Raw genomic sequence first — 12633 nt, forward strand, 5'->3', positions numbered from 1 at the left:
AAGCACTTAACGTGGAATTAAAAAAATAAAAAGAAAATATGCTGTACATGATATTATGATCAAAACCAACATACTTTCTGTTTTTCCTTATAATTCTTTCACTTCATTTTGCTGGCATTTGAGAGAAAATTCCACCCTTAGAAGCATTTTTTGAATAATTTGTATAAGAAAAATTATTAGTATATTTTGATGAATCTTTTTAGCCAATTGCTACATTAAAATGAGTGCATATAAAGCAAAAGAATGCATATATATTATTTATATATTTATTGATATTGACAAGAAAGGATTTAAATGATTTCTGGAAATGTTTGTAATATAAGTAAACTGTAAAAAATAAACAGGCAACATTGTAGTGAAACATTACTGAAAATGTTTATCTTCAATTTCACAATTCTTTGGAAGTACATTAAGATAAATTTGTATGAAGTAATACAAGTTAAGTGTTTTAAATGTCAGCAATAGTAAATAGAAAAGCTCTTCAGAAACATTTTGTATCTATTCTCTGTTTTTCCTTTGCCTTTTTTTCTTTTACCATCTAATTGACTTCGAATAATTGACAATGAAAAAATTGGTTTCAAGTCATAAAGGTATAATTGTGTAGAAGATATTGTGTTCTGGCTGCCACCCAAGCTATAGATTTTTTATTTTTTTTTGGTCTTCTTGGCTTAAAACAAACTATTGCTAATAGATTCTAATAAAGATTCAATTAACAGCTGTTCTGGAGGGAGCCAAATAAAAAATAAATAAAATAAAATAAATATTTAATGGAATGTTTATGCTGTGAGAGAAAAAAAATAAATGTAGACTCACTTTAAATTGTGATTTTTTTGAACGAGAAGCCAAGAACTAAATGAAAGCAACAGAAACTTTAGTATGATAGAAAATACTGAGATCTAATTCACATTAGATTATCTGATGCTGTTTTTATTCTGTATTATGAGCATATGTATGATGAGCATATCTAGCCTGTGCTAACTTTGAGTGGGCAGTTAATAAAATAATAAGCAGAAAGCAAATTTTAATCCATAAAGACCAATAAACAGGTAGGTCAGATTCTCTGACTTTCTATGATTCTTCTGAGTCTTTTTTTCTTTTAACGAATAAAATTTGTTTTTAACCTGATGAATTATTGTTTTAAATTAGCCCATATCCTGATTGTTCTGGGGTCTAAAAACGTACAAAAATGCCAGCAGATTCTCTTAAATTCCATTGAACACATATTGCCTGCCTAGAAGTTCGCTATCCAAGCCAAGAGTTTGCTCACACTTCTTATGCCACGTATACTAATGAATAAAATGGGGTGGCCTTCAAAAAAGGATTTGATGACTGAAACATGATAGCTCATTATACTGGTAAACAAAGAAAAAAGAAAATAAAAAAGCATTTTTGTAGAGCCTTTCAAAACTGTGTTGACAGTGAAAAGAAAAAAAAGAAGGAAAATAGACTACTGTCCCCATGAATCACTAGCATCAGGAGGTATGGTATGAATACTCATGACAAAGGAAGAAGAGAGTTCACACAATCAAGAATACAGCACAAACACAGCAAAAAACAGAGCTTCCATTTTATCTTCTTTCATACTTTAGGAGAATGCAGTAGTATCTCTATAACAAAGCAATATGTTAATCTTTATTACAGCTAAAATATCAATACAACATCAACAGCCTCATGCTGATTCCTGAGACAAACCTTCATTCATAGCAGACAATATGACAGCCTCTTCAAGAATGGAGAAGAACACTTTGCTGGAAGTATGAATGTCTTCCTTAACACTGAGATAATACTATGGTAAAGAAGCAGAACTCAAATCCTGTGGCATCTCAATCTTTTCCACATTTTTCATTATGGGGAACTTTGGATTTGCATGAAAATTACCATGGTTTATTTCTGTTTTGTTTTGTTTTGGTTTTCTTTTTTAAAGGAAAGATAAGAACTGTCATAGTGGGCCACTTAAGAGTAAAATCCTGACTCTATTAATAGCTAGGATGTAATGCAAAAGGATCAACCTTGATGAGCTGGAGAAGGAACATCTCTGAGGCCTGTTCTGTTCCTCTGTGTCCTCTGATCCACACACATATGCATGACATTTCCACGGAACAGTAGGTAATACTCAAATTGCTCCAGTCAATGCAGTTTGGCGTGGTTTAAATTATGACCTTTTTCAATAGCTTTGCTTTTCTTTCATCTAAAGACATGGTCTTTCTTCTTCTTCTTCTTCTTCTTCTTCTTCTTCTTCTTCTTCTTCTTCTTCTTCTTCTTCTTCTTCTTCTTTCTTCTTCTTCTTCTTCTTCTTCTTCTTCTTCTTCTTCTTCTTCTTCTTCTTCTTCTTTTTTCTTCTTCTTCTTCTTCTTCTTCTTCTTCTTCTTCTTCTTTTGGTGTTGCTGTTGCTGTTGTTGTTGTTGTTATTCTTGTTGTTGTTGTTATTATTATTATTATTATTATTTTGCATGAGAAAAACTTCCTTAGGGAAGGTAACAGGGACAATGGTCAACAGGACATGTTTGGGGAAGGACGAGGCATATGCAGTGTGCCCTGCAGGCTCCGCTTCAAAAGTAATAGTTTGTAGTAACCAGCTTGCAGACAAGATGCAGTGAGCAATTAGCTAACAAATACCATCAATACAGCTTAGGCTGTACTTACAGAGAACAAAATAAACTGAAGACTGCAAGGTATGCAGTCATTACTTTTCATTTGAAGATGAAGGATAGTGAGAAATAGGACTGCACTGTTATATTATTATCTGGGACCAGACTGGCAGTGGGTAGTATTTATATATCCAGGCTTCTAAGATACCTTTTATATAACTGGGCTTTGTGTTTCTAACCTAAGATGAATGGAAAATCACACACACTAGTTTTTGGCCAACTAGTGACTCACATAATGCATTATAAAATATAGCTGAATAATAGGCAAAAAGTTACCTTTCCAAAACCTCCTTCCAACAAAGCAAGAGGAAGTGATGTGAGCCCTTAGGCATGTAGCAACAGATCAAGCACCAAGCTGGAAAGAGGCATCTCATACTGGAATCTACTATGATGTCCAGGGTCATGTCACTGTCCCCATCTATCCTGAAGTAATCTTCTCCCCATCTTTCCAATTTGCCTGTTTGAATTAAAAAGTTCTCCATAACAGCTCCTCTTTTACTTCCCTATCTATTTGTACAGCTCCTTGCACCACAGGATCTTAATTAAATACTTCCAGAACACAGATAACACATTATTGCATCCTCTATGCACTTGCACTTTTTGTATTTATAGCTTCTTTGGCCTGAAGCCATTCTTGATGCGTCAAGGACCTATCCCTTTCCATTCGAGTCTTCCTAATACATATTCTTATTAATCCACTTGCAAAATAATGATGTCTTATTTACTAAAAGCTCAAACCCAGCTTTGTCTAAGCACAGTGGCTCTGGTTATATCACTGACCTCATTTAGTCATACTGGCTAAAAGGTGGAAAAACTGACCAAAATACTGTGCTTCTCCTAGGAACAGCAGTAATGTACTTGCCTCATTGAAGGGGGGCGGGGGTGGGGATGGAATGGCATGAAGGCCTGGTAGCATACCAGAATCAGCTTACATCTTTTGTACAGACACTGAAGTACTTATTTGATGATGACCTTACAGAAATCACAATCTGTTTAATGACAGAGCTTACTGTGAAGTACTGGCACACTTACTTCCAGGGAAGCCATTCAGAGCTGGGTCTATTTGACTGGAGACAACTGGAGTTTTATCAAACTAAGAGCATGCTTTCCTCCTTCCCCATACACATAATAGTACTTCATTAATGTGGCTTCACTGATCCCGTTCCACATTTTTCCTAAGCTATGAAAAGACAACTTATCTCCTGCAAATTGACTTTCATGAACATAAAGTAGTAAAAAGAAAACTGTTTGGTGAATTCAGTTTAATGGCTTATTATTAGTTACATTCCAGTGGTTTTCTAAGGCTGTGACCTTTGTGATGAAGCCTTGCTGTTCATGAGAAGTCCTAGTTTGACCCATGTGAATAAGCCCATTGACCAGATAGGACACACTATGCCCAAGGACCCTCTGCCATCTCTGATCATACAGAGGTATCATCAGCTGTCTTGAGTGTCTCTTGCAATCTCTGGACTATTTATTGTGAATAAGAATATAAGTTGTTATTCATATTAGCTCAAAACAACAGCAGCAAAAACAAAACTAATGGTTTTCCCACAGTAAGCTCCTGATATGTTTCACAGTTTCTCCAGTTCTCATAACAGTGGAAGAAACAAAGGGGGACTGATTGGATTACCTAAGAACCTTGTAATTTCTGTAAGGAGATTTGACACTCATACATGAGGAGAGAGGAAAGAGAAGTTAATACCATTCTGTATTATAATTTAGAATCTGTGCATCACCGCATATGCAATTCCTTTGATATTTAAGCAAGGACTGGATTACATTTGATGGTCACTTTAACATCTTTACTACATTTTTCTTTATAATAGCTAGCATCTGACCTTGCTTGAATAGTAAGTTTCAGCTTGTATTCAAAACAGAAAGTGTTGATCTTTTTAATGACCAGTTGTTGCCAATCCAGAGGAATTTGCCTGATTCTATTTCACCACTGTCTCCAATAATCTTTTCACTTTTTCAGGAGCTTAAAATCTAAGTGGGGAAGAAAAACACAAAAGAAAACAAAACCCAAAAGCCAAACCCCAAACCAAAATGTTAAGTAGAAGCTCAGATCCACCCTTGTCTTTTTCCTTCCTGGCTTCAGTTAGTGTTTAGGCCTGGGTCCATTAGGATGATTTGTTTGGGTAAGAAGCAAACACCATGCACAGATAGGACAAAATCAACATCTGTTTGTTTTGGCCATGAGGGTTTTGCCTGCTCAAATCACATTGTGGGGTCAGAACTGCTCTGACTCTGAAGCTGAAAGCAAAGGCTCTGACTTTCTCCTGTCGTTTGTGATGCCACCTGGCATAACTGCACAAGTTATAAATCACACATACACCAAGTTGCTAGAAACAAATTGTGTATACAAAAAACCTTGTATGCTTTGTGTAATACACAAATAATTAAAAATCACCGGCAAAGCTGAGTCAAACTTATTTGTCCTCCCTGTGATAGCCTGTAAAATGCACAGCCTGGAAAGCAAGTGTCTTGCATATTTTTCATTTCACTCATAGGGCTGATTCATGCCAGTAAATACTGAAACCCCACCTCCTATTTGGAAAAGTAATTTCCATTCCATGAGTTTTGCTTGAAGCTAATACATGCTATTACAAAACATCTAAAGTAAAACTTTAACCATTTCACTCAGCCCAGCTGTGAAGTTCAAACTGCTTTTAAAAGTTAATTATCTTGCTCTGACCTGCACATATGCACATGTTAAAAACAAATAAATCAATATGGCATGCTTATTCATGTCTCAATTTGCTTTTTGTTTTTAAAATTAGCATACTCTTGATTTGCTTAACAGATATACAAGTATGATGGTATCTCACAGATTAAAGTTTTGTGTTTGTCTCTTTGTAGTTCATTTACTATTTTATAAACCCCAAGTCCTTGAGGGAGTGTTGGAAATCCCCATAATTTTCTTCAGTATTTCATTTTACCTTTTTATCTCTGATGTAGTTAGCACATATGAAAAAGAAATGCAGATAGCCAGATGGCTCTCTACTGTCCATATATACCAAATCACACACAAACCCAAGTGACTTGAACTCATACTGAAGTTGATTCATGCTCGAGTATATTCCTTTTGTTGTCCTTTCCTAATGGTGCATTATTAAGAGCATGTGTTTGTGATCTTAACTAGATTTTCTTCTGAACTTGAAAAAGCAAAACCATCTTTTTTTTTTTTTTTTTTCCTAAGGCAAAAAAATATTTGAGGTCAGTTAGAATCAACATCATTTTCACTGTTAGTTGTTTTGTGATACTATTGTTCTTTCTCTTTGACTAGCATTGCCACCTATTACACTTCTCCCAGAAATCTCCTAAACGAGAGGTTATTTCATACTTGCTTTGTGGTTTTCTGTGTGCTCTCCTCTGAATCAGCCTGCACAGACCACAGCAAGAGAGAGAATATTGAGTTAGCTGATTCACTCCTGTTGCTTGGTGTGGTGATCTCTAATTGCACTTAGTTGTGGGGATTTTCCGAAGCAAACAAGTGACTTCTCCTCTTGCCAGGGTGCTGCTGTCAGACTCTGTGGCATTTGGACATAACCACATTTCGAGGATGAGCAGCATCATGTTCACAGTCACACTGCCTGGCCATTGAATGAACAAGCTCTCTGATGGCTTAGTTTAACTGCTATGACAGTAAATGTTCATGCATTTCTGCATAGTTTATTTGTGTTGAGCAGAACTGGAACAGCATCAGTACTTCTAAGGACTCATGATCTGGAGTGTTCAGTTCATCTGGTGGCAGCAATTAGTCTGTCTTAAAGCTATGATCTGAAGTGAGTAAAGCTTTTCAAAATTCTGGACTTCTTTTTTGGCATCAGATGAAAACATGATGCTTTGCTTCAGAGAAGCACTTCACCCCTTACTTTTGTGTTCTCTGGGATTATAGGTGTCTTATAATGCAGTAATTTCTTGCTTGAAGAAAACATTTACTTTGCTATGCTGACACTGAGGCCTGGGTAAGAAACTGTCTTTGAAATACATGTGATCATAATTCTTGCAGGTGAACTTTTGCAAACTGGCCTGTAGACCAGCCATAAGGACATCCACATGTATGGACAAAATCTGTTCAGTAAGGGCTACTCCCAGCTCCCAGGCTACAATGCATTAGTGTTATTGATTGCTTTGGTTAGTATGGCCAGAGCATGTAATAGCTGGAAACAAAACTGTAACTTGAGCGTGTGCACTGATTCATTGTGGGTACTTGTTTACGTGTTAATGTACTTCTGCCTGTGGGACATGGCTGCATAAGTACTGAGAGATGTGCTCCTCTGAAGGAGTGCTGCAACAGTACCCGGCTATGCAACCCTTGGCTGGCTCACAGACCATCTTTCCCTGCAAGAGTGGAAATCTTGATTCAGAAGTACTCATTCAGCAGGTCAAACCAGAACAGAACATACTCAGAAAACAACTTAGGAAAACCTTTCCACAGGCCTTGTCTACCAAATGGCCCAGAACCCAAATAACATTGTTTGGAATATCCTAGTGGCTTTAATAGGGCTGTGATGCACTTTACATTTTCAAGATGAAATTCACCATTTTGGGTAAAATTTTTCAAAGCTGTCTGACTGCCATGAGAGCACTAATCTCATGAAAAACAAAGAAACAATGAAAACCTTTTGAACAACTAATAGCTCAGTAACTCAGTCAAAGCTGAGCTTGAACAAACGCTGTTCCAGGCCTCCTGAACTACAAAAAAAAGTCAAAAAGCGTATGGAAAAAACTCCTGGAGCAGTCAGGAGACTAAGCTACAAATCTTACTATTGATATAATGCTGCTTTCTTCGCTAGCTTTCTTTTAGGTTTCAAATAAGGGGAATAATTCAGAAAAAAAAAAAAAAAAAAAAAAAAAAGTAAAAGAAAGAAATCCCTGTGTCCGGGGCTGGATACGACCGGCTTTCCTCCTTCACCACAACCCTTCCTCTTTCCCTCTCATCACAGTGACATCTACCGGCCTCCCCCGAAAGCTCCCCCGGCACCCCCCCGCCCCGGCCGGCTCCCAGCTCGAGGCCCGGCTCCCCTCGGGGCCGCTCCCCTCCGGTGCCCCGCTCCCCTCTAGGTCCTCGCCGTCCCCTCTCCTCCAGGCTCCTGGCCTCCGTCCCCGGCCGGGATCTCGCACCGGCATCCGCGGCGCTGCCGTGAGCCCCGGGCCGGCAACTTTGGCCGCAACTTTCCCTCCGCGCCCGCGCTAGCAGCGCGGGTGAAGCTTGGAGACCAACCTGCCGCTGTCTCCCCTTTAGATCCCCTTCCCCCCAAACCCTCTTACTGCATTATGAACCCCCCCCGCCCCAGGAGGAACGAAACGCCGCGCAAACAGCCTGCGCGCCCGCGGGCGCTCCGCGCAGCTGAGTGGAACCGGCGGCCCCGCGGTGCCTGGGGCGGGCCGGGCCGGCGGCCGCGGAGCCCGGCGGGGTGTGGCCTCGGCGTTATTTATGAGCTCCAGCCCCTATTTGCTCAGCTAATGATGCACCGGAGGCCGCCGTGCCTAGCCTCGCTAGCGCGGCAGCGGCGAGGGCAGGGCAGCGCCGGTAACTGGAAACCAAAGGCTTCACCCTCAGCGCCCGGCTACTTTCCATTCACTCCTAGGTGCTTAATTGAGCGCAGGGGAGAAGCGCTCCCGGTGCCTTAAGGAGTCCAGCTGGAAGGACTGTTTTACAAAGGAACCAGGAGTACCTTTGCAACCACCACGACGAAAGAGTTTTCCTTTCCTTTCCTTTTTTTTTTTTTTTTTAACTATTATTATTATTTTATCCCCCCCCCCGCCCCCCAGTGAGCCAAGTTTGGAATTAAAACGTTCTGGTAACAGCAGAAGAGTCCGTAAACTGATAAAAAGCAGATAGGAAGCTGTATTACTGGTTCCTCCAATAGCTGGGTAAGCATAATTGAAAGTTCTCTTTCTCTGCTGTGATAGATGTGAAATGTGTTTGATGACTGAATTTTCCTATTGTTCACAGATAGTTAAAGCAATATTTTCTAGATTAGCATAGTCTGGGTTTTGGGGTTTTCTTTTCTTTCACTTCTTTCTTTCTTTATTTTCTTCTGCTGAACAATTTTATTTACAGGATTTGAGGGTAGGACTGAGCCTGGAGCAGATGACACCTGCACAGCGCTTCACAGCAAAGCTGTATGATACTTTCCAAAGCAATGCAGCATGCTGGAAGTGACCTCTGTGGCAGGAAAACTTCAGCACTTTAATTCAGTAGTGGTTTGCCACCTTGTTTACAGCTAGTATAGGGTGTAAGAGCAGAAATGGAATTAGACATTGCTTTTTTGTCTGTCCAAAAAAATTCTTTAAGAGGACTTGAAAAAGATTTTAGGTCTGTGGGTTGTCAGTACAGATCATGTGCACAGGACATGCTGAATATAGTATCATGACTTACTGAGATAAATTCAGAACTGGGATATAAGCCCAGAGATTCAAAACTCCAATGAGTTTGTGTTCAGTTACCAGGTACGTAAATCTCTGAAATTAAACTTATTTCCATTAGGTAACTCACATGTCAGACACCCTGTGATACCTTTGTGGCACCGTATGCATGTATTATTTATGTGTCTAACAGCTGGATAGGAACCATATAGCTTACAATTTGAATCTTACATTTGCCTGTCACTTCTGTGTTAATGGTGAAAATATGCAATTTGAGCAATGAAATGTAGCAATGTTTCACTCCTGTAGCTGATTGCACTAGAATTGGCAGGAGGCATGAGAGTGGGAGGGAAAGAGTGCTGAAAGGGTTGATTTTATTTTTTTTTGGTTCTTTTCTGTTGTTTTAATTATTATTTCTTACAGTGTCATTTAAGTGGAGAGAGAAAGCCACATGCTTGCTCCTCTGGCTTTTCATCTCTATTGCAAAGAAAGCATAGTGCTACTACTGTAAAGTACTAATCCCATTGCATCTGTTAAATCACATGTTCAGTATGATTGGCTATTTGTTTTGGCCTGACAAAGCAATCTTATCAGGATTTAATGGCACTTCTTTCTTAGAAGAGGGCTAAGTTAAAGGATATCCCATGGGCTAGTCTCAAGGTTTTGAATTTAAAGCCCACAAAGCAGTATTAATATTGAAGTTCACGCAGCTTGTTTAAAAATTATTCTTGGCAAAAACTCTTCAACTGTAATTTTATTAGTTAACAGACCCTTACTTCTAATTTTAAACTGGGCCAGAATGGATATGTTTCTTCTGTAGACCAGATCTGTATCTGGAAAATCTCTGACACCGGTGTTTTTGTCAATTAGCAGGGTGGTAGCATTACTTGATCTGCATGCACTTCGCAGTACCCCAGAGCACACTGGGCAGGGTAGTTTACTGCTTGTGCTACAGAGCTGTGTGCTGTCTTGCATGCTCTCCATCCCACTCCCAACTTAGTATGAAAGTCTAATGCGGAGAGAAGCCTTTAAAAATGATTTACACTGAGTGGATAGGGAAGTGACGGACCTAGTAATGAGATATGGAGCTTTTACCTCTTAGTCACTGAAGTGTATACAACCTAAATTGGTGCTGACCTAAAGTCATCCCTGTCTAACAGCTGGTTCCTGCCATGATGGGGTGGTTGCAGCCAGTTCTTTTAGGGCAGGTGTGAATCTGAGGGACCAAATGAACAAGGATGTAGAAATACTGTCTTCCACTGGAGGGACTGCAGTGCTAGAGCAGATCTGAGGTAAAGAAGTGTAAACTGATTACACAGGCAAGAGAACTCTTCATGAAAAAAAATATACATTTTGTATAATACATAAACACTATTTTTAATGCTATCTTCTGGCCTTAGGAACTGTGTCCTTCAAAGTGGTGTCATTTACCATAGATCCAATATTCCACCTGATCAACCAATAAGTGGTGTCTAGTACAAAGGCTGTTGATGTCAAAATGGAAAATATATGTATTATATATAAGCAGGGAAGAAGAATGTGGCTGAAATGAGACTGTGTTTTATTTTCACTTCAGCAGCTGAACTGAAGAACACCACTGATACCATTAAGACCAAAGCTGTTCTCATAGGTAAAATGAAATCTAGACTTCAGTTTTTGGAGAGATGCAGTTGAGGAACATCAAAGATACGCAGTATTCAGCTTCTAATGTCTGCTGGATTTTATGGGTCTGGTCCAAAGTCCACTGGCATTGATAGAAAAGTGACCCTGACTTCAGAGAGCTCAAGTCCACTGCGAGTCTTCCTGACCTAAGAAATGATGCAGATTTATTTTGTTGTGTCTTCTGGCTCTCTCAAGAGCTCAGTCTTCTCAATAGTTTACACACTGTCCAATGCAGGGTAACTGCAGTGCTCTGTAGAAGTCTAAGAGAGTAGGTAAGCACACTGTAAGTAGCTATCCCCAAAAGCAAATGTAATTAATAGTTTCAAGCATGTTGAAATACTTTTGATTTCAATGTTTTTGAAATTAGTGACACGCATATTCAGGGTTTCATCTTAAAAGAGGATGTAGTTGGCTGTTAGAGCACTCAACTTACAAAAACTCAAAGCTCATTTCCAAGCACTGCTGATTTCAAATGTTTAAAAAAAAAAAAAAGCGAGGTGGGGAGATCAAGTATGATGTAAACGAAGGAGAGAGGTCTAAAAATATCAGCCAGCTTTTTATTCGTGAAACTTTATCTCCTGTCCTTGCTTTGCACTGCTTTGACATTTGGTATAATTATTTTTCCAGCAGGTGGAATTGTCCTTATTCAAATAAACTGAATTTCATGTCGTAGTCTTCTGTAGCCAAAACTAAGGCTCTGTAGGTTCATACTAACAGGCAGAGAGCTCTTTTTCCATCATGGAACACAGCTAGAGAAAACCATTTTCAGATCTATAAAGAAAAAAAACAGAAGTGCTGTGTCTCCTTCACATTGTCATATATTATGGCTTCAGATGGAAGAGCTTTCTAGCACAGATTGTTCTGTTGTTTTTCCTCCACCAAACTGTGTAACAGTAATGTTATCTCTTTCTTTCAGGTTTCATTTCTTGGATATTAAGCTGCAAATCTGAAGAGATGGCGTTTCTTGCACTGCACCTGGTGATTGGGATATTTATTTATTTTAACAGTGTAAGAGGATCTTCCCAGCCTCAAGCAAGGGTGTTTTTATCATTCAATGGTAAGACAGAAGATAAGCATTCTTAAGCAAGTGTTATGACTGAACACTTTCGTCTCTGCCTTCCATTCAGTAACTTAGTAGAAATTTTTATTTTGTGTTCACAACTGTTTTTTGGTTTGTTTGTTTTTTTTTGGTTTATGTTGCTGAGGTACCTGTTTAAATTTGATTATCACCTGAAGTTCATTCCTAGTATAGTTATGGGTACATAAGTAATAATCCCTTCTCTTCATTTAGAAAATTATTATGACTTAATAGCAACAAAAAGGTTTTATTTCTTATTCTTGATTTTTTTTTTTTTCATTTGAAAGATAATAGCATGTGAAGTACATGTCATGTAGTGAAAGTTATTGGTAAGTCTAGTTGCTTTTACTTGGTAACCAGCTGAGAACTTTATACTTTGAAAATCAGGGTGCTTGAAGGTTTTACAATATGGGAAGATACAGTAGTCCTTTGGCAAAATAGCAGTCCTTGTGTGTTTCATACAATGGGTCAGGTGTACTTAGCATTTTATAATCGCTGATGCCTGCGTACTGTAAACAAGCAATCAAAATAATGTACCTTTCTCTTGAAAACAATTTACTTCTGAAGTGATGAGCAATACTGTATTAATCCAATTACTTCAATATTACTTTAATAGCAAGGTAGTTTATTCTTCTAGTTTTAATCCCCATCTTAAATGTAGTATTTTAGTCATCATGTTTAATCACCACTTGGGAACATGTGAGAAGCCCCTTCTTTGGGCTTACCTTAAATTCTTTTAAATTTGAGCATCTGTCACTAAATACAAGGGCATTTACTTTCTTCAACCCTCTCATTTTTCTGGGATTGTCTGTGAGGCATGAAGGCTTCCTGCACCCTGTAACAATAATGTCTGTGTTAGGATGGTTT

At 38.7% G+C, this 12633-nt stretch overlaps 1 protein-coding gene across 3 annotated transcripts in view; it reads left to right on the forward strand.

Moving 5' to 3' along the window:
* Positions 1 to 12633, forward strand: part of SEMA3C (semaphorin 3C) — a 152098-nt gene that overhangs the window by 20807 nt on the left and 118658 nt on the right. The window contains exons 1-2 of one of the 3 annotated variants that reach the window (XM_005016705.6): positions 8096 to 8531; positions 11605 to 11745. In XM_005016705.6, coding sequence (XP_005016762.1) covers positions 11643 to 11745 — 103 coding nt within the window. In that variant the 5' untranslated portion in view covers positions 8096 to 8531; positions 11605 to 11642. Of the gene's footprint in view, positions 1 to 8095; positions 8532 to 9090; positions 9111 to 11604; positions 11746 to 12633 lie in introns of those variants that run through there. The other 2 variants (XM_021270344.4, XM_038181280.2) reach the window with 2 other exon arrangements.

The sequence above is a fragment of the Anas platyrhynchos genome, chromosome 1, assembly GCF_047663525.1.
Source record: "Anas platyrhynchos isolate ZD024472 breed Pekin duck chromosome 1, IASCAAS_PekinDuck_T2T, whole genome shotgun sequence".
Lineage (NCBI taxonomy): Eukaryota > Metazoa > Chordata > Aves > Anseriformes > Anatidae > Anas > Anas platyrhynchos.